Source organism: Oryzias latipes, chromosome 13 (assembly GCF_002234675.1).
Source record: "Oryzias latipes chromosome 13, ASM223467v1".
Taxonomy (NCBI): domain Eukaryota; kingdom Metazoa; phylum Chordata; class Actinopteri; order Beloniformes; family Adrianichthyidae; genus Oryzias; species Oryzias latipes.
In genome coordinates, this window is record NC_019871.2 from 27,486,305 (window position 1) to 27,513,934 (window position 27,630).

The 27,630-nt window shown below is 43.4% G+C and overlaps 1 protein-coding gene across 2 annotated transcripts in view; it reads right to left on the bottom strand.

Moving 5' to 3' along the window:
* Nucleotides 1-617: 617 nt before the first annotated feature.
* Nucleotides 618-27,630, bottom strand: part of LOC101173727 (protein phosphatase Slingshot homolog 2) — a 30,292-nt gene continuing 3,279 nt past the window's right edge. Inside the window, exons 2-15 of one of the 2 annotated variants that reach the window (XM_004075914.4) lie at nucleotides 26,485-26,528; nucleotides 9,501-9,613; nucleotides 8,858-8,922; nucleotides 8,260-8,381; nucleotides 7,898-7,963; nucleotides 7,728-7,793; nucleotides 7,248-7,442; nucleotides 5,370-5,463; nucleotides 5,091-5,219; nucleotides 4,485-4,531; nucleotides 4,216-4,362; nucleotides 3,927-4,127; nucleotides 2,928-3,843; nucleotides 618-2,545 (exon numbers count right to left, since the gene is read on the bottom strand). In XM_004075914.4, coding sequence (XP_004075962.1) covers nucleotides 1,034-2,545; nucleotides 2,928-3,843; nucleotides 3,927-4,127; nucleotides 4,216-4,362; nucleotides 4,485-4,531; nucleotides 5,091-5,219; nucleotides 5,370-5,463; nucleotides 7,248-7,442; nucleotides 7,728-7,793; nucleotides 7,898-7,963; nucleotides 8,260-8,381; nucleotides 8,858-8,922; nucleotides 9,501-9,613; nucleotides 26,485-26,528 — 3,717 coding nt within the window. In that variant the 3' untranslated portion in view covers nucleotides 618-1,033. Of the gene's footprint in view, nucleotides 2,546-2,927; nucleotides 3,844-3,926; nucleotides 4,128-4,215; nucleotides 4,363-4,484; nucleotides 4,532-5,090; nucleotides 5,220-5,369; nucleotides 5,464-7,247; nucleotides 7,443-7,727; nucleotides 7,794-7,897; nucleotides 7,964-8,259; nucleotides 8,382-8,857; nucleotides 8,923-9,500; nucleotides 9,614-14,732; nucleotides 15,246-26,484; nucleotides 26,529-27,630 lie in introns of those variants that run through there. The other variant, XM_011482922.3, reaches the window with a different exon arrangement.

Below are 27,630 nucleotides of genomic sequence, written 5' to 3' on the forward strand. Positions count from 1 at the left end.
AACTTTGTGCAGAGTTGAAGCTTTTAAACTCAGATCTCTCTCATTTTTCAAAATGTTACAAATACAAAGATTAAACAAGAATGCCATGCAGCATTTGTTTGTTAGGATCAAACCTCCAGTTTCCATACAAACCTTTAGAAAAGACTTTTTCTGTCGCAGCAGGGCTTCCAGCGCCCTACATCCCAGGGTTTAATTACCCACATGAAACAGTAGGTAAAATGCCAGCCCGAAATGAAATCCACTGGAGGCTTTTCCCACAGGGGCAGCTGGGATGTGCTCTTAGATAAAGTTGATTAAAATACCAACCTAAACTGATTTTCTATCATCCAGATGGAGATTAACTTAATCTGACAAAATTAAAGGTGATTTTTACCTGCAGATCTGACCGCTAAAGAGTAACTCCAGCCTGAATAGAGCTCTGCAGACAAAAATGCGGAAAAATACTCAACTTAGCCAGCAGGTGGCAGTATATGCAGCTTCCTGTAACTTCTTTTTTTAAATGGACTTTTATGGAAAGTGTTTCAAAAAAATAAAAAAAGAGAAACAAGATGAAATCTTTGTTATGGTTTAATAAAAAATCTGAATAAAGACATGTCTGTGCACGTAGGAAACAAAACCACAGAGACGAGTTTATTGAGAAAACAGTGCAAAAGAATCCTCCCCACGCAGAAACATTTCAAAATAAAAGACAACTCATTCAATCAGTAAAGTGCGTTTTCTGAGAAAAAAGCCCCGTCTGGTTGAAGTTCTGGAGACTCTGAAGAGGCAGCGAGGGTCACACGAGAACAAACAAACACGCTTTCATGAAAAACAAAAACAAGACAGAGTCAACAGGGGGCCTGATATGCACCGTCAGTCAGTTCAGTTTCCAGGACACGGCTGTGCAGGCAGACCTGTCCACAGCTCACACACATATCCAGTGGTTTACATGCAAACATTGAGTTCACCATTTATGTCTCCCGTTCACACACATCATGCCGTCTCGCTCACACGTGTGCTCGGCTCCGGGTGCATCCGGTCCATTGCACGGAAGTTACATAGTGTTGTACATGAGAGCGGCCGCTCGTTTCTTCTCTGCGGCTCTGCGGGAACGTCTGGCGTGACCTCTGCCCTGCTGGCGGGATGCAGGGCTGCATCTCCCATCTGCCTCGTCCGCCTCGCCTTTGTCGTCTTTTGAGTTGTCGTGGGCGGAGAGGCGCGGCGGCGGTGGTGAGGGCGTGTCACAGTTGGACGAGGCGGTGCTTTGAGACAGCACCTTCTGCTTCTTCCAGGCGTCGTCGGGGTGAGACTGGGAGACGAGGTGGGAGTTCTGGGGGTGCGACCGGGTCCTGGCGTGTGGCCTCAGGTCCAAGTCGCTGAGGTCGTTAGCCGACAGCTCAAGGAAGTCCAGTTTAGCTAAGGAGGCGGATCGCTTCATGAGAGAAGGGGTGGTGAGGCCTGCCTGGCGGATCCGAGCCTCGAGCTCCAAGGCCCTGGGCCACGCCATCTGCTCAACATGACCCCGCCTTTCTCCTGTGTGTCTTGAAGGGCTCGCTTCAGAACTCTGTCCTTTAGAACCCTCTGGTTCCGTGTCCATCGCGTCTCGGAGTCTCTGCGGCTGCTCCGGCTCTTGCTCTGTACTGACCCCCTCGTGCAGGAAGGCCTGCAGCTCCTGCAGCGTCTGCTGGATGCACTCCAACTCCTGCGTGCTGCGAGCCAGGCTGCTTAAGGCCTCACACCCAGCGCCGCGGCCCTGTGGGCCAGAGTCCGACCTTTCATCCGTGTGCGATTCCTGCAGAGTAACTCCATGCACAGATACTTTGTGTGAAACAGCCTGGGAGGCAGCGGGACACTGCAGAGCTTGAAAGGCTCGTCTTTGGGAATGGGTTGAGGTATCTTGTAGGGACTCTTTTAAAGGACTGGTGGGGGTCAGGGATGGCGCCCCCACACAGCTTTCTTTGGATGTGTGCACTGTTTTGGGTTCAGCACCTGGGACTTGGCTGGATGGTGGGCTGGAGGGGCGTGAACGTTGGGTGGGGTTCAGCTCAGAGTGAGATGCTGTCTGCTCCACAACATCTTTGGATTTAGCGGCGGCACAAACCGCCGTGGTCTCTCCCCGAGTAGTCCTTAGCTCTGGAGGTGGGGCTGACCGGACAGGAGGCGGTTCTGGGCTTCGAGGGCTCGGGGACAGTCTGACGGGAGCGTGCTCAGCGCTGGGAGACTGCAGCGGAGACCGCTCCTGCTTAATCTTTTGCTCCAGTTGCTCGGTGGCTCGCCGCACCGAGCCGGCCGGCCTGTCGCGAGGCACCGTGGAGACAAGCGGAGAAGATGAAATGATGTGCATAGCTTTAGGAGGCTCCACCTCCTCTACGAGATCCAGTCGCAGGAGCTGGGAGCTCTGAGATGACACAGATAACGACGAAGAGGATGAGGTAGTGATGTGGGGGGAAGTCGAGGGGTTGGATATGGCTTCGATCTCTGTGACAATATGGCGGACTGATATTCCGTTGTCATGGTGATTGGGAGCAGACTGGTCAACAATGATTTTATGGTCGCTGACTTCATCCTGAGGATTGAAGCAAAAAAAAAAAAAAAACATAAAGTACACACACAAACATCAGAATCACATAACTGGCTAAAAAACTCTGTGGTTACTCTTCTATTCCACTAGGTGTCAGTCTCATAAACACTGATGCTTCTGCTGAATTTTAGAGCTGCTAACATCTATAACAACCAACATCTGCTGTCACACGATTCTCTGATAACACAAAAAGTTAACAGGAAGGGATCTCATTTGACTTAAAAAATAAATATGCACATATATATATATATTGTTAATTACTTCCTGTCACAGGACGATATTAGACAGAATATGACGCTTCAAATAGCCAGATTTCTTTTACCAATTTCAAAAACTTTGATTGGTAAAAGCAAGAAGCCATCTTTACCTGATTCTTCCCATTTCCCTGCTCGTCTTCCTCACTGGCTTCTTCCTCTCCGTCAGATGATGGCGGCGTTTTCTGTTGTAGCTGCTCTGAAGGTGTCTGAATCTGCCCGTCTTGCGCCAGGCCCAGGAACTTTTCCCGCGCTGTAAAGAAGTCGATGCTGTCTGCGCTGTGGTTGGACGAGCCGTCCGCCTCGCCGCGGCTTTCGGAGGAACTGCCGGTGTGCAGCTCGCTGAGATTGTTGTTGTCGTCGCTGGCGGGCAGTGTTGTGGGGCTGTCAGGGCTGAGGGGCGTGTACGTTTCACTAGATTTGTCTGAAACGGAAGGAGATGCTGAGTCCGAGTCGCCGGATCCCAGAGACAGAGAGCAAATGTCCTCCGGGGCGGCGCCGTTGGGTAAATTCAGCAGCAGCTCTGTGGGTTTGCGTTTGGGCCCTGAAAGGGGCAGATGTGAGGGAGGACTGCGGCGAACTCGCTGCAGTTGAGGCGTCGGCGGCAGGATTAGCAGGGCCGGAGGGGGATGCGGCAGAGCAACGGGCACGGTGACGGCCACGCTGGCAGAACAGTCCAGCCTTTCCTCTGGGATGACGGTGGCGGCGCGGGGTCGGGGGAGGGGCAGGACGACGGGCTTTCCGGACTCTGACAGCAGCTCCCCTTGGAGCAGCGACTCGCAGCTACCAGCGGAGAGCGTGTGCGAGTCGCTGATGTGCGCGTCATCAGACTTGCCGGATTCTTCAGATTCAGCACCAAGGGCTTGCAGCACGGCCACACCCAGGAAGTGATGCAATGATGTGGAGGTATTGTTGTTGTGGGAGTCGGCGCGGACCAAAGACGGACACGGAGCTTTGCAGATGGATCCTGGGCGGTCTGACAGCTCACTGTCGGAGTGGGAGCGCCATAGCTTATTGTGCCTTTGTTTACTGCGGAGAAAAGGAAAAACAAAATTGGGTTGGTGACACAGCCCTGCCGAGTGTCACTCACACACTGGTGTCCCCCCGCCCACCTTGCCAGCAGAATTCCCTGATACTCCTCCAGCTGTTTCATGAAGGACGGGTTGGGCTTGGTGACGGCGCGCCTCTCCTTCACATAGTCGAAGGCCGTGTCCAGATCCCAGCCGTACTCTTTCATGGCGTAAGCGATCACGGTGGAGGCAGAGCGGCTCACTCCCATCTTACAGTGGACTAGAACCTTCACGCCGGCTTTCCTGAAGGCGGAGCAGAAAGACGGACGCTCTTACCGCATCACTGCAAAGCTGAGGGATTTGCGTGCGCTCCGAGTGCGGCGTTGCTTACTTGGCTTTAGTGATGAACTTGTACGTTTCGTTCCAATACTCCAGCAGGTTGGTGGCCTCCTCGTCATAAACCCGGATGTTGTGGTACTCAAACATTCCCGGGAAAAAGTTGTCTATTTCTCTGGTGACGTTGAGGATGTAACGCACTCTATATAAAGAGAAACAGAGGGGAGCGTTTATACCCTCACACGTAACTATGACGATAAAACACACAGCATCATCTCTCCACTTGTTGTTGATCAGACGTGTACGCTGAGTTGCTTCTCTTACCCGCTGCTCTGAAGCTCCTCCAGGTTGGAGGCATTCCACTCTGAGCCCTGCAACCCAAACAAGCGTTGATCAATCTATGTGCAACTTCATCGAATGAGGGGCAACCAATTAAGGATAAATGTTGCCTAGGAATGGGTACAGAAACTAAGTTGGTACCGGTACCGATGTACACGGTACTACCAGCACTGTATAAAACATAGATGTTCCTCGCTTCATTTCGGAAATATTTAGTTTTGCTGTACAGCATATGAAGTACTACCGGTATTGACCTGTGCAGTACTACTAGTACTACATAAAGCATGGGTATCTGTGCTTCATTTTGGACTTGTTAATCACCTGTTCTCTACTTAGTATTGGCGTGCAATTCTAGCCAATCATTTCACCTTTCCGGTGATTGTGGGCGGGCTCATATAAGAATGGGTGAGACCTTGAGGGTCAAACTGCCGAAGGCAAAACAAGAGAAACTTTGGCTGAACTTCACAGCAAAATCTTCCAATTCAGCGACCTGAGTTCGATCCTCTCGAATAAGGCCGACATCATGAATGACGAACTACGGTTCCCATGCCTCCAGAAACTGATTCGTTGCCAGACCTTCCTAATTCTTACCAGAAAGACGTGGTCAAATATTTCCGTGGGGCTGTCCATCTGTCCCAGGATGATGATCATTTCGTTGTCGATGAACTCCTTAAACTCCCTCAGATTACAGACCATCTGTATCTCCAGCTCTGTTCGGATCTAAGAAACAATGAAACTAAATCACTTGATGGAATTTTTTGGAAACATTTAAAGTAGCAAAAACGGTCGAGTTCAAAGGTCACTTTCGGTTGCATGCTGCCTGCTGCACTGGTGTAAAGGGTTAAAAAACGGAGATGCCCAGAACTTTACCTCTTTGCATGTGACATTTTCCAGGTCTTTCTGCATCATGATCTCTCTGAGACGCATCCTGATGAGTCTCTCTGTGCGTTCCCGTTCTGTGGGCCTACAAACACACACACACACACACACACACACACACACCTTTAATATGCTGACTCCCTATAGGCCCAAACCCCAGGGACAGAAAACAACCCCGTCACACTTCCTGCCTCGACCCTCGCCTCCTGTTGATTCCTATCCGTAGACTCAACGAAAAGCCTTTTTCAAGTGGAGAATTGACACTTTGTCAGGATTCTCAGAACAGAAAAATCTGCGTGTGCGGCCTTTCTGCCATCTTCAACAAAGTCCTCCTGGAGAAAATCTCTGTTGTGCCGCCTGGCTTTGTTTATACCCTCACTGCTGGGAGACGCATTTAGCCTTTGGACGTCACACGGATCATACCAACAACTGCTTTAATTACCTCTCAGGAGAGGAGCACAGATAGACTTGAAAAACAATAAAAGCCTGTTTATCTAAATGCTAAAAGTTCTGCTCTGAACTTGGGAGAACCAGTTTTAAAGTTGGGAGGGTAAAAAGGCTTTTACCATCACAAATTAAAAGCAGGTTAGTTACCATCAGTCAGGGGTTCCTATACAACATAAAACACATCCAAACTGTGAGTGTAATAAGTTATGGATAAAGAAAACCCCAATGGGAGGAACTGTTCATACGGACACCAGAATAAAGGGAATCGTGCCGATGATAATGTTTATGACACTTCTTTGAAACGCCAATAAAAGGTGGCTATTTACAGTCATAACAATTCATCAAGCAGAAAAACAAGCTCTTATCAGGTTTACAGGGAAACAGTCTGATATGTCAACAGACAGGTCTTGAAGCTCTGGCAGCCACACTGTACGGGAAGACAGAAGGAAGCTCATAAAGCCTCCTAACAATGGCTTAAGAGGCCATGTTTCTATGAGGGATGACAGATGTCAAACCTCTTTTTTCTGTCCAGCTCCACTCCAATTCTTCCACATTCTTTCGATTCAGAGAAATCAGGTGCAGAGATGCTCGCCACCTGTTTCAGTCCGTTTGCCGCTTCGCTCCAGCATTTCAATTTTTCCAAAAGTAAATTGAGACCTAAGCTATTTTGGACACTCCAGGATCTCTGAAGAGAAGAGTGTGTGTTAAGGAGACGCTCCAAATATATAGTGAAGCATGTGACTCAAGCAGCAGTAAGGGCTGGGTTGACATTAAAGACAGATCTAGAAGCCCTAGAATTCCCATTTCTTGAAGTTAAAGCTTAAGTTTTCTAAACATCTGGACATGTTCTTACTCGTTGTGGTTAAACCGGAACATCTGAGACATCAGCTTATCCGAGCTGAAGCCCACTGGTCTGCTTCAAAGAAAGGCAACACTTCCCCCAGGAGTAGCAGTTGGGCGACGGCCCGTCATTTCTGACCTTGTGTGCATGCAGCTCCAGTGAAACACCTTGCACTTTCTCTGAATCTTTGATGTAAGCCTGCACTGCAGCTGGAACGCCTCTGAGGCCCGTTCACACCTGACAGGTGCAGCGTTCACACTCAAAAAAAAAAAAAAAAAGCTTTTACAGAACCAATCAGAAGCCGGATCTAAACACTGCCGGATTCATGTGCTCCACACATTAGTGGGGCTTTTGGAGCCCCACTAATGTGAATCTGTTTAACATAAAGGTGTAAAGTATGTGCAGGATAATTTACGAGTTTTCTTTCAATTGAAACTATTTAGGGCAGAGCATTTATGCTGCAGGAATTTGACGCCCCAGTACGGAGACATACTGAGCCTTTGGATTCAAGTCCCTGCTCCACAACCATCAAACTGTTCAGATGCTTGAGTGTGCGGCGGCTATGCTTCTTTTCCACTCACAGGTCTGTGAAGAGGATGGGGGAATTGGCACGATATGACTCCACATCCTGCATGGCGTTCCATTCGTTGATGCAGAACTGGCTGGAGGACACTCTGCTCTGGTAGTAGCTGACCCAGGTCAGGAACAGGCTGCCTGGGTAGTAGTTATGGCAACGAGCCACCTCGCAGGCTTTGTGGAGCGACTGCAGGGCGGACCTGGGGACCGCGAGAGAGAAGATTCACACTCTGCTGTTCTCTGGATCAGACAGGATCCATTTTGAACGTCAGCCGAGATAAGCTAATGCAGCACAACTGCAGAGGATTCAGAGGAAGTAAGGGGGGGGTCAGAGGAAAGGCAGAAGAATGGAGGGATGAGGAAATGTGAACACAGCATCGGCATGTGAGATTAGGAAGAATGGAGGGTGAGCTCAAAGATAATTCACAGGAAGAGGGAAGGGAAGGAGGCTAAAACTTTCTCTGAAGATTGAAACCACCGCTCACCACATGGCCTGGACCGACACCGGCTTAAAGACATGAACTCTGTTGACGGTGGACACGCTGAAGCCGCTGCGGGGGGGGAGCACAGGGACAGATTAGAGACGGCGGCCGTAAACAACAAAGCTTTAAACAAGACCGGCCCAAGAGGAAGGTGGAGGAGAGCGCCGCCTCACCCGTCTCCGTCCAAGTGGATCATGGTGTCACTCCACAGAGGTAGAACCATCCCCACCGTGCAGCAGCTGGAGGGCAGCATCAAGAAAGAAACAATCAGAGCCTGGCTGAGCATGATAAAAGAGACGGCATAAGAGAGGCCCACATGTAGAGTTTAGCCTCAGAAACTTTGACTAAACATATGGATGTGCTCTACATCTGACCATTAATGCGACTCCATAGCATTTTCACTCCAACAACCACAACTAAACACAAATTTAAGCTAAAACACACAAAAAAAACCCAACTACTATCAATAAACGTGTGCTTCCAGAATAAGATTTCTGCCGTCTTGATGGCACAACAGGGTTCCTGCGGCACCCACCTATCAGAGGAGACAAAGTCGATGCCCAGCACAACGCTCTCCTCTGTGTCCTGTCTGCCGTTGGTGGAGACCACCACCATGTAGCGGGTTACCTGAGGATACGCACTCTCCAGACGCACAGCCTGTGGGAACAGGAGCACAAAGACTGAAATGAAAAGGCAGACAGCAAGTCAAAGTCTTCCTCAATTTAAAAATAAAACCTTTAAGTATTTCTGCTGTCAAGAAGGTGCTGCCTCGGATTGGAAATATCCAGAATTTATACACTAAACTGGTCGGGTTCAAAGCATCCGACTGTAACTGAGCCACTTTCACTTTTATTTCCAAAAATTTTGTGGTTTCTCGAAGAGGGCAGACAGCTTTGGCGGTATATCAAAAATAGTTTGTACTTCTAGGAGTATTAATGTTTTTATTGGTGTCTGTGCAGATGAAACTGGAGTTCTTTTTTTCTTCTTTTTTTTTTGAAAACAGGCCAAGTTTCAGTTATTTCGGTTTCTGAGCAAAGAACTGAAACCAGACACTCTAGAGGGCGAGCTCCCAGACTGCACCACCACCCTGCGGCCTAACTACCATGAACACACGCAGCCTGTGGGACACTCACCAGACGGATGTTGTCTTCAGGACGCAGCACAGTGAACATGGTCTGAAGATGCTTCTGAAGGTCGCCTGGATAAAAAGGATCCCCAAACTCCATTTTAGAATCAACACAGGAGCAAAAGAGTCTCAATAAGACAAACGCACAGCGTTCCCTTGTGTACCTCAGGGGTTACGTTCTAAAGTCTGTAATAGGGGGAAAATTGTGAAGTAGGACTATGGATGTTAAGACCATAAAACCCCTCATGACACACTTAATATTCTTTTTTTTTAAAACATTTTTACACTTTTCTTTCTTGTTTAAACTCTTAAAGTTCAAACCATTGTTGAAAAATATATTGTTTTACAGAATGAAAACAAAGTTCTGATCACAATCGACAATCTATGTAGATTTGGCAAACTGAAAGCATTAAAGGAGACACGGCGGAGATTGATTGACAAGGTCTACAGCTTGTAGATCACAGTGCGCCTTAAAAATAAAAAAGTATGCAAAATTGTTCTGAAAAAAGTCTGCATAGCAGCGCGACTGTGAAAGGTGAATCATGATGAATGAGGGGACACTGCGTCATTTCTCCTGAACCTCAGAAACGCTGTTTTATCATAAGCATGTTGTGTTGCGTGTGGTGTGCGTCGTGCCAACATGCTTTTACCAGTGTGTTTGTTCCTGCGCTGGCTGCTGCGAGGCCCAGAGTTCGGCGCGGGGCTTTTACCCCGGGGGAGGAAGAGGGCCGCGCCTTTCACAGTGAGGAAACTCTCACTGATGCTGAAGAGGGAAAAGAGGGGAAGGAGAAATGAGACGTGTGCAGTAAAAATAAAATCTTATGATTCGGGTTTGAAGATTTGATTTTGAATAACGCACATTCATGGTGGCTTTCTTGGACGGACTGTCCTCCACTCATGAACAACAAGGCGACTTTGTCAGTGTCACAATGCTCCTTTGAGCTGACTGGAGCTGAAAACACGACCCGGGCCTGGATGTGAACTGGGAACACAATGTTCTCTGCTCCTCCACACAGCTGGACTGCACGCACAAACTCACAGCAACAGCTGCCAGCAGGGAGGGATGCATGGGAGGAGGCCAGGGGAGCAAGAGGGAAGTCGAAGCTGAACCCCCACCTCCTTTCCAAAATGTTTCAGCAAAGATAAGAGCTGGCAAGCAAACAGGGCTCCACAATTAAGGGGCTAGTAATAACTGGGGGGTCTGTTCCTTTCTAGAACGCTCAATCTCAGAAGGTGTGACTGAGGCTGTAGAGGACACCCAAGGAATTGAGGTCAGTGTTTTAACCACATAGCAAAAAAAAAAAAAAAAAGGTGCGTTGCGACTACATGACTCACACACACAACTTACAAAACTAGTTGGAAGACCTTATTGCGTAACCAGTTGTGAAAATATGGGATTAATAAAAAAATACAATTATCTGGAGCTGAACTCATGAGTCAGAAGACAAAAACCGCAACCAATATTAGGAATCCAGCAGAGACGAGCGGATATCCTACAGAATAACAACAATACAAGGCTTTCAGGTGGTGACACAACTGAAAGAAATGTTAATATTCTTCCAAATGCGACTCTTTATTAAATAGAAAACCACTTTTAGCTACTTTGATTTTTTTACTTCTCCGTTTAAAAACATAATAAAGGCTAATGGTAGAGAAGGTCAAATGTAAAGTTATGCCACCCCAACAGTGATGTGTCCAAAGCAAAATGGAACAATTGGCACTACTGTTACAAGAGGAATCACTGATTCACCGTAAGCCAACCTGTTCAGGCCTAAACAAAAGGTTAGTTTCATAGCCTCTGGCAAGGGGATGACGTCGACACCACGCACATCTTTCTGGATTATGCAAACATCTGAGGTTTTGGACACTCAATTTAAATACACATCACACAGGAAAGCTAATAAAAGCTCATGAAGAGCATCTTTATACGCAGAGGCCTTTGGTGTTCTCAGTCACATGGTTTTCCTGTCATTTCCCTCTTCCATCTGATCCTCCATCTAGCTGACTTCCCAAAGAAATGCTGGATCAGAGTAAAAACAACCCCCCCCCCCCCCCCCTGCTTTGCGCGGACCTCATTTCCCATCATCCACCCCCCCTGGACCCAGCTGTTTCCTCCTGCTCCTCCCCTCAGTTTGGCCTTTGTCTGTACTTCTCGGAGCTCCGTCCCACTTTCAGCTCCTGACATTCTCCTCCACCCCCTGCTGTGTCATGCCGTCCTCTGCTTCCACCCCTCACCCCGACATACTGCCCTCCGCAGTGACCATGTAAAGCAACACTGCCGCTCTCTCTGAAAATCCTTCATGGAGAGCGTGCATGCACACACCTGCAGGCAGGACGCACACAAATCTGAGCCTGACGGTGAGAAGGCCGGGGGCTGCCAAAGACAAAAAAAGCTGCTAAAAATACACCAAGTCCTTTAAAAGTTGAAGCTATTGATAGAGCGCATACATGAGAACACAGACGGCTTACTGTACTGACAGCAGAGTGGACTACCTGGAAGACCTCTGATGAGACTGCTGTCAGGCCCCCCAGCAGAGGAAATTATGCGGGCTCAGCTGGGTCCCCAAACGGGAAACAAACCCCGGGAAGACCAGGAAGGAATATTAATTCTAAGCAATCCAAAATAAAGTCATTACGTCTCTTCATGATGAAAAAGTGCTAAAACAGCTGAGGATTCACAAATTCAGTTATTCTGACACAGAATTTCTCCACATGCTATAAAAAGGCAATAAGTCAGATTTTGTGTAACCTTCATGCATTTTATGAATATAAAATGTTGAATTATAAATTAAGTCAAATATAGCTGGTTTAGGAAGTATGATAAAAGCAGTACTAATGATTACTAATCATTGTAAAAACGAGCTAAATATCTTCAAAATGAATACAGCTGAAGATAATAAAAAGAAAAAAGTGAGGACAGCTTAATAAAAACAACTATCTGAAAATAAAGCAAACAAATAGAACGATGAAACAAGCTGGAAGAAGCAAAATAGGGCAACAAGTTCACTTTAAGTCCTATTGATACAGTGTGAGAGGGAGGGGTTGGACTGTGGCAGATGGGGGGGGGGGGGTGTCAGGTGGGAGGCTGGTCTTTCCACAAGAACACAATCCGGTTTTTGAACTGAAAAGAGCGGGCATCATGACAGACACAATCATCACTATGTAAGGACCAGTCTTCACTGTGGGCAGATGACCAGGGTGACCCCCTCCTTCAGCCCCTCTCCATATTAGTCAGTCTGCAGAGAGGAGAGTGGGCTAAATATAAAGCTGGCTCCAAACTGGGATTGCGCTAAAGGCCAGAAGAGTTTGCCATCGTGTCAGAAACGCACATATGGGAAGGAGTCGGTCGACCTGCTGTGAGCGTCTGAGCTGGAGTTCAATGCAAACATACCAAATCTAATGAGTTTTGGTTCTGACCCCCCCCCCCCCCCCCCCCATCTGGTTCTCTTCATGACTGAATTATAATAAATTCAGTCATAGATCTAAATTTGTATCCAAACTGTCATAGCTGAACCAATAATCGAGTTACGAATACCTGGATTTAGCCAACTATTCATTTTAATTGAAGAAATCTGAGACTTTCATAAAATGTATTAGCTCTTACATTTACATTGCCAAAATTTAGATGAAAGAACCAGTTTGTAGTTAGAAATATTGGTAGAATCTGCTTTAAAGGAAAATCAGCCCACTGATTTGATTAGTAAGTTAGAAGAATTGGATGACGCCTATATCAGAAGACAATAAATGGACAAAAGAGAGCAGAGTATTCAAACTTGTGGATTCCACTCTCCACAAATTCTAAAACGACATTCACACCAGAGCTTTAGCTCCAGACTTGAAAGTCTGTCAACTACCTAAACCTTTTAACTGATTCGCATTGATTGCATAAAGGTCTAAAAAGCTACAGGGCAGTTTGATGTATTTAAAGAATTAAACAGAGCCTCTTTATGTTAGTGCCCAATTAGACAGAGCCCTTCCCATCGTTGACCAATCCAATGGTAGTACCCCCTTTTATGTTAGCCTCCAACACATTTTGAGTGTATAATGTAGGTTATATCAACTTTTATTTAAATAAAACTGTTGCGGTGTCATGAAAATAATGTATTTGCCGTTTTTGTTTTGCTATTTACTCACGTTTCGCAAGTCATATCGTCATCGCAATATGAATCACTTTTATTGTACCTCACAATTTATCCTTATATTGTGCCCTAGTCATAGTGCATGTTATTTAGGTGCCGCCTGCAACATCCCTAGTGATAAAAAGTTAAATAAAACATAATTCTACATGTACTTTACGGGCATCAATAGTTCCTGGAGCAGACAAGGTCTTCAATTATGTCGCCAACGTTATTGACATTTACTGTCTTCTAATCAGCCGTACTGACAAAGATAACAGTTTGGCACGCCTGATTTCACCGCTAAAGAGTAACAACACAAAAATATTATATACTACTTCCACATTTCCCCCTATGCTCACTTCCTCATTGCGTCTTCATCAGTGTTCTTTGGAAAACACAAACATGCAGAGCGGAAGAGAGTTGACCAGCATTTCCAGAACTGGTGTCATCACAGTGTTCCAGTTGCCACAGGTAACACTTAAGTCTAGCAGTAGTTGCAAGGTTTGTCATTATCCAGAGAGAGGGTGGAAAAAACATGGGTCCATAAAAAATATTTTATAAACAAGTGTGCATAAGCCCTGAATTTCCAAGAATGCATGTGTGCACACCCGTGCACAGCATTACAGACCTGAACCTCAAAATGTTCCAACTCATTTCTGCTTTCTTTACCATTAGAACATGGTCTTAAACGAATATTTAACAAACAAACAAAATATCTAACTTGGGTACACCCTAAAAAAAACTGAAAGACAAGCATATTCAATAGCTTCACCAGAACATCATATGCAAAATAGTTTAAAAAAAACAATGCGACTGGAACAATCACCTTCCTCTGCTCCACAGAAAAACCCAAATCACCCATACTGCACTTCACTGGAAAAGGCAAAGATGAATATTCCACATAAATTGATTGTGATTGAAGCAAAATTTGTTTAATCCGTACATGATATTGATTTCTTTTGTCTTCTTTAAAAAATAGAGATGTATGAGTACTAAGAAATGCAAGAACAGACTAGCCTTTGATCTGTGCTTGAGGGCAGACCACATGTACAAGTCAATAAAGCCCTAGCCCATTCACAAACAAAAAGGAGGCACTTTTCTTAGGAGTCTGCAGACGCAGAGATGACAGATAAGACAACAGAATGCATTCCCACAACAGATCTTCGCTTTGGTTTGAGATGCGCCACAAACGTTACAATACCAGCTAAAAAACCAAAACAAGATATGTTATCTTTTATTTACATATTTAGATTGCAGTCTCACTGGTGGTGATTAGTTACATTAATTCAAAGTGCAAACAAGCTGCTCGGTTCTGCTTTACCCACCTTTGCCTGGCAACAGAAGAGCCATGATTATCCAAAGCTATAGCACCAAAAAAATAAAAATAACTTAAGAGTTGGATCAAACATCACTGGCATCACCTCTTGGTTGAGGAAGAAAGTAATGTGTTTGAGTGGAGCATTAGTCATGGAGGTAGAACTTTATCACCTGTGTTTCTGAACCTGCGTGACAGGTATGGTGACTCACAGGAAATTTGGAGCAAATGGGTTTTTCAGGACTGAGGAGAAAATCCCTGCTGCGTCACCGGACACAAACGGATACAGTCAGTCTTTTTTTTATGGCTGACAACTAACTAAAGTGCAACTATCCAGGCACCGTGTTAAAGCTGTTTTACACTAGATTTCCTCTGGTTTCTCGTTGAAAACAGGTCAGATCACAACACAAAAGCGGAGTTTACAATTATAGTTTAACTTTGAAACTTACAGCTGGTTGATCTGATTTTTGGACACCACCGCGTCGTCGCCGAGGTCCGGCACCATCTTGGCTCCGCAGCACGAGCAAAAGCTGACCGCCGACCTGTCGTCGGAGCCGGTAACCGAGCCAAGGGTCATGCCGGCAGGGATTCCGAGGAGCGAGAGAGGGGTGTCAGGTGCTCCCCCCCCTGGGAGAACTTTTCCTTCTCCTACAACAAGATCATGTGCTCCGGCGGGACACGAAGAGAGACTAGTCCCGTCTTTCTTGGAGCTTTGGGGTCGGTTAGAAGCTAAATAATCCTCAAATTGAAGGAGCTAGCTCTCCGTAACTTGAAGTTCAGCAGGGCGGGTTTTGGAAGTTTCTGCTTCCGACAGCAAAGTGTGGCTCCTCAAGAAAGCGACCGAAGAGCTCATGTTAGAGCCGCTTCTAAAGCGTTCACTCGACATTATTCATCGCTGCCGAAGCCTCGGTGAGCCTTCCCCGCGTGCGGTACCGACACTAACGACTTTAGCCGACTCCGTCCCGGGGAAGGGACGGAGGACGGAGGGGAGGAGCCTGCTGACATGTGCTTTCGGGAAAAAAACAGTAGGGACCCTGGGAGGGGGAGGAGCTTGGAAGAAGGGCCGCCCAGGCCAGCAGCTCCTCTCAGCTGAAGCGTCCAGCGGCTTTGCTTCCCCCCCAACACTGGCCAGCATTTCATTAGCCCCTCCCCATTGATGACCGCGTGCTAACAGGGAGCATGCCCGCCGGGTAAATGCTTTCATGAATTCCTGCCTGTTGGCCCACAGCAGTCAAACTCTATCCTAGAGCCCAAAAGGGTGTGAATGTTATTATTATTATCCTTGAAGCTAATGTAACCAGGTCAATTAAACCCATATGGGATTTGAGTTTGGCAATCAGACTCTGTGTCTGCTCCCACGTGTCTGGCACACAAACTCCGTGGCTGTGGTTACACAAATAAATAAATAACAACAAAGAAATGATATAAAACAGGCAGATTGAGATGCTGCAGCAATGCTGGGGGAAGTTTATCACATTAAAAATCCACTTCCAACCATCTTTTGATCCGTTTTCAAATAGTTCCTAGTGGTCTTTTAATTATGATTACACAATTTTTAGCCTCAATAAGAAAATTTTAAAAAAGCCTGTGTCATTTTCCTGGACAAAGTTTCTGCAGAGTGGCAGTAGATCATTAAAACTTCGTCTGTGGGCAGAACCATTGGTGAAGAGCAACCCTGCCCCCTTCCTTTTTCCGATGCTCAGAGCTCTCCGTTTATGCACTCTCTGCTAGCTTACAGCCCCTCATTAGAACTCTTTAGACCGTGGTGTTTACACTTTTCTACTGTTTACGAGCGCATGTCTACCACCAACAGTTGGAAGAGGGTTGGCGCGAAATATCAAAGCAGTGCAAATCTCGCGAATCTTGTGCAATAAAGTTCACAGTGTCTGTATTGTTAACTGACATGTTTCGACGGACGTCTTCGTCAGAGTTGTCAACTCTGACGTAGATGGAAGACGTCCGCTGTAACATGTCAGGTATGAGAAAAACGGAACCCGCGTCTGATAACAAAAGAACCAAGAAGTCTTGTAAATCTTGTTCCAGGCTTTTTCTGTCACAGCTCTATTCTGATATATGAAAAACTTGGTGACATAGATTCCTGGCCGGGAACAAAGTGCAATTATTAATGTCACTGGAAGTGGTAGCTTGAAAGCGCATTCACACCCCAATGCTAACAATACAGGTGCAACAAAAATGGCGAGTAATTTCGGAGCTCTCTAGCTGTACAGTTGTAACCCTTGTGCTAGCCAAGGCACGTTAAGTTGGGAGTGGGGTCATCTGGACCCCACAAGACAGTGCGCTGCCCCTTTTTTTTTTCAATGATTCTTGATCTTCTATGGTGTCCATGGATTACATAAAATCCTCTTCACCTTTATCCACCTATGTCATGGTATGGATAACATGTCTGTGTAAGGGTAGGGTCATCTGGACCCCATAAGATAGCACAAGGGAAAAGATGGCAGCACAGACGAAGAAAACAAAGACGTACATGGATCTAGTCGTATACAAGTGGATGCATACGAAGGGAGCAGATCAGGTAGCTCGTGGTATTTTCTACGTCACAAATAAGCTCTTTTTCAAACAGCACTTTATCGTCTGCTCCTGATTTACAACCATTTGAATAAAGCAATACTCAATATGCAATTTTAATGATTATATATATTTATATGTCTTCAATCATCAGAAAAATCCCACAAGAACAGGTTAAAAACACCTAAATGATTTTATCAGTGAGGCTCAAATGAAGGCATCAAGTACAGATTCTTCAAACTCTGTGATGGCAACACTGTTTTGATTCGTTTTATAGTCAATAAAGATTTTACATTCTAGGGGGCGTGCCAACGAGCCCTGGTTGTGTGTGAGCCTGCAACAATTTGAAAACACAATAAAAACTGCAGCCCTCCTCATCATATACCGACACCAGTGTGCACCAAGTGCAGTAAATTGTGAACCAAAACATCTGCTGCAGACGACTTGCGACTCAGAGCACAGCCGCTTTTGCCTTATGTTTCTCAAGAAGGGCTCATTTGAGTGTTTGAACAGTTTTCCAAAACACTGGAATCATCAATAGCATTTCTGACTGAGAAGTTGTGTTATGCAACAAAAGTTTGGCTAAATAAACAAGGACATTCCAGTTCACGCTTACTCACCGTCTCTTGTGAGGTTGGGATCTAAGACATTTGTGAGCCTTTGATGATTATAGACTTCCTTGAAACAAACATTTTATTGTACCTTCTTCTTCCTGATAATAATTATTAATGAAAGTTTAAAAAAAAATTTAACGTCAGTATATCTTCTCCAACAAGCATGATCACCATTTGTTTTTCTGGCAGTGCTGGTGATTTATTTTTTTAAAAGTGTCAAAAATAATGTCAAGTAGTAGTAGTCATGTAGTAGTAGCATGTAGTCAATGCAATCCAAGTTTGGTTAAGTTTAAGTTTGATTTTCTTTAGAAAAGCAAAACAAAGGAAAAAGTCACTACTAAAATTGAAAGCCAAAGCATTTTCACTTTTTAAAATTAATCTGCATTTTTAACCAAAACCTAATATCTAAGATCTAGCAGCTTCCATATGTAAATACTCCCACTAATTAATCACTTTGAACCCGCTATGGGCTACTGCTGTTAGAAAATGCTTGACATTTCAAGAAGTTTTTTTTATTCTACAACAGCGCTAGATTGCGTGTTTAAACTCGAAACTATGAATGCTTTCTGCCGGGAGCGCTCCAACGCTTTGTCTAACTGTAACTTTATGCAAAACCTGCGTCCCGCAGAAGGCCGTCTAGTGAGTTCTGTCGATAACTTTTTCCTGCGCGTTTGGAACACAAACACAGATACTCAGGTGCTCCAGTCAGGTGTTTAGTGTCATCATGTTTACAGCTTGGAGGGGACTTATGATTTGTCGACAGGGAAACTTGAGAGGAATGTGGTGGTGTGTACAACTCACACAGTTGCCTTCCACAACCTGTTTTCCGTTACCACTCGAAGGGTATGGGCGTAAATATTTAGGTGGAATATTTATGCCCGTCTGCGCATACGCATGTGCTTGTGCGCGTGAGAGAGAAAAAGAGTCTAGTCATCCTACTACCCTCTTAAATAAGTAAATAATGCCAGCTGTTGAGCTGGAAATGGGTTACTCTTGACATTGTCTTTTAAGGTAAGAAATGCACACAAACACAACATGCATATGTTAGACAAATTCATATCTAAGATCCATAAAGTTTTACTGTACCAGGCCCCTTCCATAAATGAAAGCAACAACAGGGGAGGCAATAACCTGTGTTATATGTTCAAATATGAAAATAAAGCAAGTGAGCAACATCTTGCTTTCAGTTCAAATGTTTGCTGACAACATGGCTCACTTAACCTAAGCAGAAGCACTTACCAAGAAGAAACAAGGAACCATCTTAACAGCAAGATAAGAGGGAGCCACCTGTTCAAAAGATACACCAGCTAAATATGTTTCTGTGAACATGTTGAGGGCAGTTTACCTGTAACCTTTAACACCTTCATGTCTATTTCCCATTTTAGCCACATTTAAATTATACCTGACACCATTCTAAGTGTTTGTAAGACGTATGTCAATACACTAAATTAAATCAATTTTTTTATGAAAAACTCGATTTAGGATTTTTTTTCTCTACATCCACATATTTAAAGTTTTTCCAGAACTTGTGATTTGTTAAACCTCCTACATAAATAAGGCACATGTACAGTCAGGACCATAAATATTTGGACATTTTTTCTAATTTACATTACCTTTTACATTACATAATTGTGAATTTTAAATAAAACAACTCAGATGCCATTGAAGTGCAGACTTTCAGCTTTTATTCCATGGGTTGAACAAAAAGATTGCATAAAAATGTGAAAAACTAAAGCATTTTTTAAACACAATCCCTTCACTTCATTTCATGGGCTCGTAAGTAATTGGACAAATTAAATAACTGAAAACAAAATGGTCATTACTAATATTTGGTTGAAAAGCCTTTGTTGGCAATGACAGCCTGAAGTCTTGAACTCATGGACATCAACAGATGCTTGGTTTTCTCCTTCTGAATGCTCTGCCATGCCTTTACTGCAGCGGCTTTCAGTTGCTATTGGTTTGTGGGCCTTTCTGTCTGAAGTTTAGTCTTCAACAAGTGAAATGCAGCCCAATTGGGTTAAGATCAGGTGACTGACTTGGCCATTCAATCGAAATGATCCTGCCATCATCCACCACTGTTGTCTTCCATGGACGTCCAGGTCTTTTAGCGTTGCTGAGTTCACCAGTGCTTTCTTTCTGTCTCAGGATGTACCACACTGTTGATTTTGCCACCTCTAATACTGTAGCAATTTCTGGCATGGTTTTTTTCTGTTTTCTCAGCCTAAACGCCCGTACACACCGGGACGAATTTCGCGCGTGATTTTCGCCGACGTTTAACGCCTCGTGACTAAACAAAGGGCACCAATGAGAGTGTGCACACCGACGCGAAAAAACGACACGCGTCAAAACGTCAAAAAAAACAAAAACGCCTCTGGTTCGTTTTTTTTTTGACGCGTCGCGTCGAAATCTATTCGACCAATGAGAACGGCGCTTTTGCACACGTGTCTGGAGCCTCTGAAGTTACCCTAAAACACAACTTGGGGGCGCTCAAACACAAAACTGCCTTTCTGAGCACACATACCAGCAAAGAAGATAGACGCCAAGTAGCGTCTACACTGCCGCGAAGTAATAATGACGGACATTCTAAAATATCCCCGAACCAAGCACCAGTTGGAGCTACTGGTGCTTGAAATATTCAGGTTTTCTTTGTTTGATTCTGACAAGCGCGTAAATACTTGCTCTCTTCTTCTGAGTGAAAAGCGAGTTTAAGAAGCGTAAAGTTGCGCAGCGCCACCTTGTGTACAGGAGTATTTCTGTTTACATTAAGCGCCATCTAATGTCAGGGAATGAAATTGCATGTTCGCTCGGCTCATCGTCGGCGAAAATCGCCTGGGTGTGAACACAAAAAACATGGTGAAAAACGCTGGCGAATATTCGTCCCGGTGTGTACGGGCCTTAATGATGGCTCTTTTCACCTTCATGGAGATTTCTTTTGACCGCATGTTGTCTGTTCACAGCAAAATCTTCCAAATGCAAGGACGAGTCCTATAATCAACACCTTTTATCTGCTTCACTCATAATGACATAAGGGAACTGCCCACACCTGCCCATGCAATAGCATGGAAAGCAATTGTCCAATTACTTACGACTCCATGAAATGAAGGGATTGTGTTTAAAAAATGCTTTAGTTTTTCACATTTTTATGCAATCTTTTAGTTCAACCCATGGAATAAAAGCTGAAAGTCTGCACTTCAATGGCATCTGAGTTGTTTTATTTAATATTCACCGTGGTAATGTTCAGAAAGTAAATTAGAAAGAATGTGTCTCTGTCCAAATATTTATGGTCCTGACTGTATGTATTCAATATCTTCAACAACATATACTACATTTTATATTTACAAAAATGTTATGCTTTATATACCGTACTTCCTATTTGAGCAAATGATGTACACTAAAACTGTTAGTACTTTTTCCTTGTTTTCAATTACTTGTTTGAAAAAAGAAAGGAATTTAGACAAAGAATCGGTTTTCCTTCATAACAGTACCAACCTTGTACTTTCTCATTTGGTAAAATCTTACACTACTGTGCTTCCAAAAAAAAAAAAAAATATAGAAGCCTGCTTTAGTCTCATAGAATGTCCTGAATAACAACAATAATTACATTTTTAAGAGGATTGTTATGTTAATTCTTTAACACCAGAGCTTTAGCTCCAACATTGGCATCCTTTGGACTACCGTAACTCTTTGACCGTTTACACAACTAACATCATTCCAACAGATTCTGTTGTGGAGAAAAGCGGCTTTATGCCATTATGCAACACTTTACTAATGTAAAGTCACTAATGTAAAGGGTTGCATACCCGCCCAAAGCCAATCTTCAAACCTGCCATCTTCCACCTCAGAATCCATTGGAATTACATTAACTGCATAAATGGTTGAAGTGTTACAACACGTAAAGATCGTGTGTTATTTAAGTGTCGCCAGCAACATCTCCAGTGTTAAAGGGTTAAAGACTTTTATTTTATAAACTTAATATATAAACAGTTCTTTGTATTTATAAAATAAGGAATAAAAAATGTCCAAAAAAGTTACCTTAAGTTCTGGTTCGACTCCTAGTTTTTGGGCCGTCTGTATGGAGCTTGCTCATTTCACTTTACGGGTAAGTATTCTGCGATATACTTCTTCTTAAAGTCCAAAAAAACCAGAAGTTTCATCTGGAGATTTTAACGTTTTTGCTAAGATTAGGTTGTTGTTTTCTTGTTTTTTTCTTCTGTAGCCCTTTAGTGAAGACGTCCTTTCTTTTATTTTACCAGATTAGATAGGTAAAATGTAAAATTGTGCTTCTTTGATGTCGCCTGTATTCCCCAGTTTTTTTTCAGTGGTACAAACAATGTTTATTGATGCAAATGCTAAGTAGAGTAATGTCTGCATCTATTCATAGCTAAAAATGGGATTGCAAATCAGGCATGCATGCATCACCTTGTCATTGTATGCCTGTACAATGATAAGGTGACAGCTTTTGCAAGTGGTACGTACAGCCCAGTTATCAAATCTAAAGAAAGACATGCACAGAAACAACAGAGCCATATGTATGCGGTTCTATATGTAAAGTAAGACCAGTTCAGTCATCAAACCTAAAGTATGAATGACAGCTAACTGAAAAAGGGCCATGCCTTTGCATGAGAAGAGCATGTCAGAAACATTTTCTTTGGTTTAGCATTTGTCACATCATCTTGCCCTTCTTGTTCCAGACTTTTCTAAATACTTGGCTGGATGAACCTGTTTTGCTTGTAAGCCTCAGCAGTTGGAGCAAAGATTTTGAAGGAGGGATATAAACAGATCAAAGCATTGTGTGGTTAGGCAACCCCAACGAAGACAAAAAGTCAGATTTACCTCCTATAACTGACGTAAGATGTTTTTGTACTACACACTGACAAAGTTTGATTAAATGCCCAGCATAAATCAGCTCCAACCCAACAATACCTTGACATGAAGTGTATTAGGTAACAGGACATACTTCACAGAGTGACAAGGCAAAAGCACACACAAACTCAAAGAGCCTCTTTCTTCCTCAGTCTTTGCACACAAATGGGAGAAATAGTGCTGCTGAATCTGGATATCAATGAAATCCTGAGCAAACATGTACCGGTATATTTTGAATGTAGCTGCACAAGGCTAATGGGTTTCTGCTAGAAGTGTGGGCTGAACAAATTTGATGACTTTAGACTCGACAAAATGTAAAAACTTGACTTGGACCAGATTAGATAGTTGAGTTGGACTTTCCATTGACATCACAGTAGCTTTTGACTAAAAAGACTTGCTACTTTCCCCAATACCCAAAGGTGAAAAAGTACGTTGACATAGACCCCTCTGTCTCTATTTGTATATGTGAATCTGTGTGTGCACTTGGGGCAATACCTATCAAATCCAACACCATCTAGCCAATCAAATTGTAGGACAGTCATTGAAGACAATCTGTCAAACAAGGCGCCAGTTTCTGTTTACAAAAGTTTGTCCTCATGTTCAAACATTTGGATATTAAAATAATACAATTTTCAACAAAACATGGTTTGCAGTTTGGGGAACATGTAGTTTGAAGGTAAAGGGCCTACTTCATGCTTTTCTTAAGCCTTTCAGAGTAAACTATATCTATATAAATAATTATCATATATTATCTTTGGCGCACTAAAGAGCAATTTTTAAATGAAATATGAGTTTTTTTTCACAAACTCATTTTCCTACACACGCCAATGACAATTAGAAGCACAGACAACAAAATTATAAGCATGCTAACTAATGTGTTTGAAAAAAAAGGTGGTTCCATTCGGACGGCAAACAGCGTATTTGGTTATAAGAGAGACTTCAGTAAAACAGTCAGACCTCTCTCAATGTGTTGAGAAACTGAAAGAGGGGAAACATTTTCTAGCTATTAGCGCAAAAAAAAATCCTTTATGCCTCTGTCCTTGACAGCCATTGTCAGCACTGAAGCAGCGGTGTGTGGCAGAGATTCATTATTGCACCGCTTTACTTCAGTGCTAGGGAGCTGCAGGCTTGCACAGCTGTATGAGGAGAGGAAAACAAAGCACTGCAGTAAAACCTGCCTACACACTCTGCAGTTCCAACAAGATCCTAGACCTGCTGCCCCTAAATTGTTGGGAGCTGTTCTCAGTTATCTGGTTCAGGCCCCTTATATAACCCACATCAAAGGTCACCCAGCCAGCCCCCCCTTCGGCTACACCCTACGTTTCAGTTAGGTCAGGGTGAAATTGAGAACTTGGTGACTGTGCCAAAAGGTAACACATTTTTCAATAAGGAGGGGGAAGCTATGAGCTGTTATAAGTATGTGTGTTTGCAGGCACTCATCCATGAGTATGACTTCAACAGATAATGGGGACCACATGGCTCTGTAATCACTATTGGGCTGCATTGGAGGGCAGGGGTGATGTACCGGGTACTCATGTTTCAAAAATCAAGCATGTGACGCAACCTTCAATCCTTTCCAGCAGGTTCCATAGAGAGTTAAACGAGTATGATATACATAACTTTATAATTCACCACAAAAAAAAAAGTACAACTCGAGAGGAATTTTACTTTCGGATTGTGACTCCCTGAGAGAAAGTTTTATGATTTCAGCGGGACTCTATGCAAGCAACACCCTTACTTTACTTCCAGCTCCAACCAAATGAGGTCAAATCAATCACCATTTTTTTGCAATACAGATGCTGCCATGTTGGAGCCAGATGACATCATTGAGCAGCGATTGGTCTGAGTTGGGCTGCACCATTGCTTCTATGGCAACCACTTTCAGAAGTTAGATTGTCTGATTGGCCAGTTTATAACTTGAACAACTTCAGGTCAAGAATGGTTACTCTGACAAATCAGTAATAGCCGTTTATTTAGCTGAAGAAGTCTTTGGGGTTTTGAAACCAGCGGGCACTTCCTATTTGGAACATGATAGGGGAGGGTTCATTCAGTCCAGTTCTCATATGCAGCCAATGTTTTAGAAGCATTTTTTCAATGCATTGTCCTAATGAAGTCCCTACAGTTCCCCTCCAATTGTCTTTTGATCCATTGTAAAAGCACTCCCAGTGGTCTTTTAATTATGATGATGCAGTTGTTAGCCAAAATAAAAAAAACGGCGCCGTTTTCTAGGACAATTTCTGAAGAGTGGCAGTAATTCACCTCTGAGTTGTTGGATCAGAGTAAGCCCACCCCCTTCATATCATCCCTCTGTCTATCATCTCACTAGCTTACAGCCCCCTACAACCCCAACCTAACATTAGCAGTGCAACAAAAACTATCCAGTGGTACAGTTTAGATCCAGATGCCAGCTGAGACGAGGAAAACTAAGACGCTAATGTTTGTTTACAGATGGATGCATCGGAAGGGGGCGGAGCAGGGAACTTTTAGCTTTCGGATTTTCATTTGTACGTCACAACAAAAGCTTTTCCAAACTGTATTTTTTTGTCTGCTGCTGATTCACGATGATTTGAATACAGAAATACTCAGAAATACAATTTTAATCTTAATTTTCTTTATATATGTCCTCAATTACGAGAGAAATGCCACAAGAACATGTTAAAAACACAGTAAGGCAAATCTTCATTGCAATAAATCTCTCCCTGTAAATTGTTGTTGTGACCAAAACCAGGGATCCGTGTGAATACCTTTGCTTATTTACACAGACTAAATGAAATTGCCAAAATAAATAAGCAACTGTCAACCCACTTCCTGATAGCACTGTATGTATAACTAAATGCTAACCGCCCATATCAGCCAGCTAATGTAATGTAAATGAGATCCAATTAGCATTAAAGAAAAAGTGATTCTAGACCAAATCCTTGTGGTAAAAACAAAGTTAAAATTCTCTCAAGAAGAGCTAAGATTGTAAAAATCTATTTTTTGTTTTCAAACCATGTTTCCCTCTTGTTGTTAAACATCAACTCAACCAACCAGTTCTCCCATGTGAAACCTCACATGTCCTGAAATCTTGGTAACACATTCATCTTTAATGTTATACCTTATTATCCGAAGTGTTAAACAGTACGTATTGTAATGAAAGGGGTTGATATAAAAATGAGCAATACCTGATAAAAGCATCACAAAGACAATTATATGACAAACTTCGTCTACTCTTCAAAGGATGGATTAGTTTACAAAGCCCTCCCCTTTACAAAGTCCATTTATGATGGACAGCCTGCAAAGGCTTTGATGTAGCACTCCCTCTGCAGCGCCTGGGTTTGGGCCTCCCCAGGAGCACACCGTAAATTAAATGTGCTCAGAAAACACAATGTTTTGGCCTTCCTAAATAAACAAAGAAAAAAAAAAGGGCAGACAAACTGTCTGGGTATGTCATGTGAGCTGCAGGGGGCTCTGGCCCCACACTGTCGTCCAAGTGATCAAAACAAAAGGACAATCTTTTATGAAACGTCCAGACGTGCACGTCAAAAGCAAATCAACTCGACCACAGCCGTCAAATTGTATCATGCAAATCAACCACAGAGGTTGACATCATGAGGCCAAACAAATATTTACCAAAACTGAAACAAAGAGACAATGTGTTTACTCCGTCAGCAGTGAAAAAAGTATTCAAAACATGTTACCGTGCCAACTAACGTCTATACAGTCCTTGGAAAAAAAATATAGGCGTTGCAGATGAAAATATCAGAAAAGCAAAAGCAAAGAACGGAGCACTGTTAGACTGACATTTGACTATATTCTGCTACCATTAGGTCTGACATTCATTATAGGATATTAAGTTGACTGAGCTTTAGATTTTAAATATTTTAAAAAATGTTGTAAAGACTTAAAAAAAATGTTTTAGAAGAAAAAAAGGGCGCCAGAGTGACCATTTCTCTAAACTCCCAGGCAAGGATCATTTCTTTATGCCAAATTTACAAGACATAAGCAGTTTAATATTTGCTTACAAATTGTTATTTTCTTAATTAAGTAACACCTTATTAAATTAAAGGAAATATTGTCCCCAAGAGAAAAAATTCTCACAACTAAGTATCAACACAATACTTTCCATACGCACAGTGATGTCTAAGCTCCCCCTAGTGGCCTTTGTTCATAATTACAGATCATCATCAGTGTAAAGATGAAGCAGTGGTCTCACCTCCAGGGCTGAGAGCGGCGTTCATCCTCACCGCAGCCCGACTCCTGTGGGGACACAGACACAGTTGCAGATGTATTTAGTCGATACCATCACCTATTCCTTCTAAATGAATACATTTGAATCACGTTTGACATGTCCTCAACAGTTGGTCTTTTAATTGTGATTTTGCTGTTTTTTAAGGAAACATCAAAAACCCTGTGTCATTTTCTAGGACATAGTTTCTGCAGAGCGCCAGGAGATCATTAAAAATTTGCCTTTGAGCTGTCGGCAGAACCATTAGCGCAGAGTGCGCCTGCCCTCACTTCCAATGATCCCTTTGTTCACACCCTCTCCCGCTAGCTTACAGCCCCTACTACCCTCAATCTAACATTAGCGGTGCAACAAAAATGGAGAGCAGTATCAGAGCTATCCAGCCGTACAGTTTAGATCCAGATTCCAGCTCAGACGAGGAAAACAAAGAGACGCTCATGGATCTATCTGGTTACAAACTGGTGCCTGAAATATTGACAGCTAAAGTGCCTGCAGGAAGCCGCCACATCTCCTCACAGTAAAATGCGCTCACTTCTCTTTTCCTGTTGCCAACATTTGAAAAATAAAAACAATCATACAGTGTTGTTTTCAGTCTATTTTCATTGTGTGTAACAGAAACAATAATATACAGTGTTGCATTTAAGTGTTCTTTTATTTTTCTGTGCTGTAATCCAGTCGGGGGAAGCTCTCTGTTGAGAAAAACACAAATTCATGTGAACACAGAGTTATCCGCTGTTTAAAAGGCTCCAACAGTCGTAAAGGAAGCCGAGCTGTCAGGAAATGCTACAGGGAACTGATCTTATTATATATTTTTATTCATAGTTATTTAATTTATCTTTTTAGGGCAGAGTAGCGTGCTTTTCTTATGAAATACCACATTCAATAATCAATAGGAAACGTTATCTTCCAATTTTTGTCATTTGGGGCGGCTCATTCAAAGATTTGAGCAGTTAATAATGCAAAATACTGTTTGAATTACATGTAAATAATGAATATGTGTCTATGTGTTCATGATCACTGGAATAGTTCATGTTTTCATATTTTGGTAGTAAATGCCCAAGTTTTTACTTGTCAGTGAATGCACCCAGCTGGAAGCTCCCAGCCTCATCGTTGTGA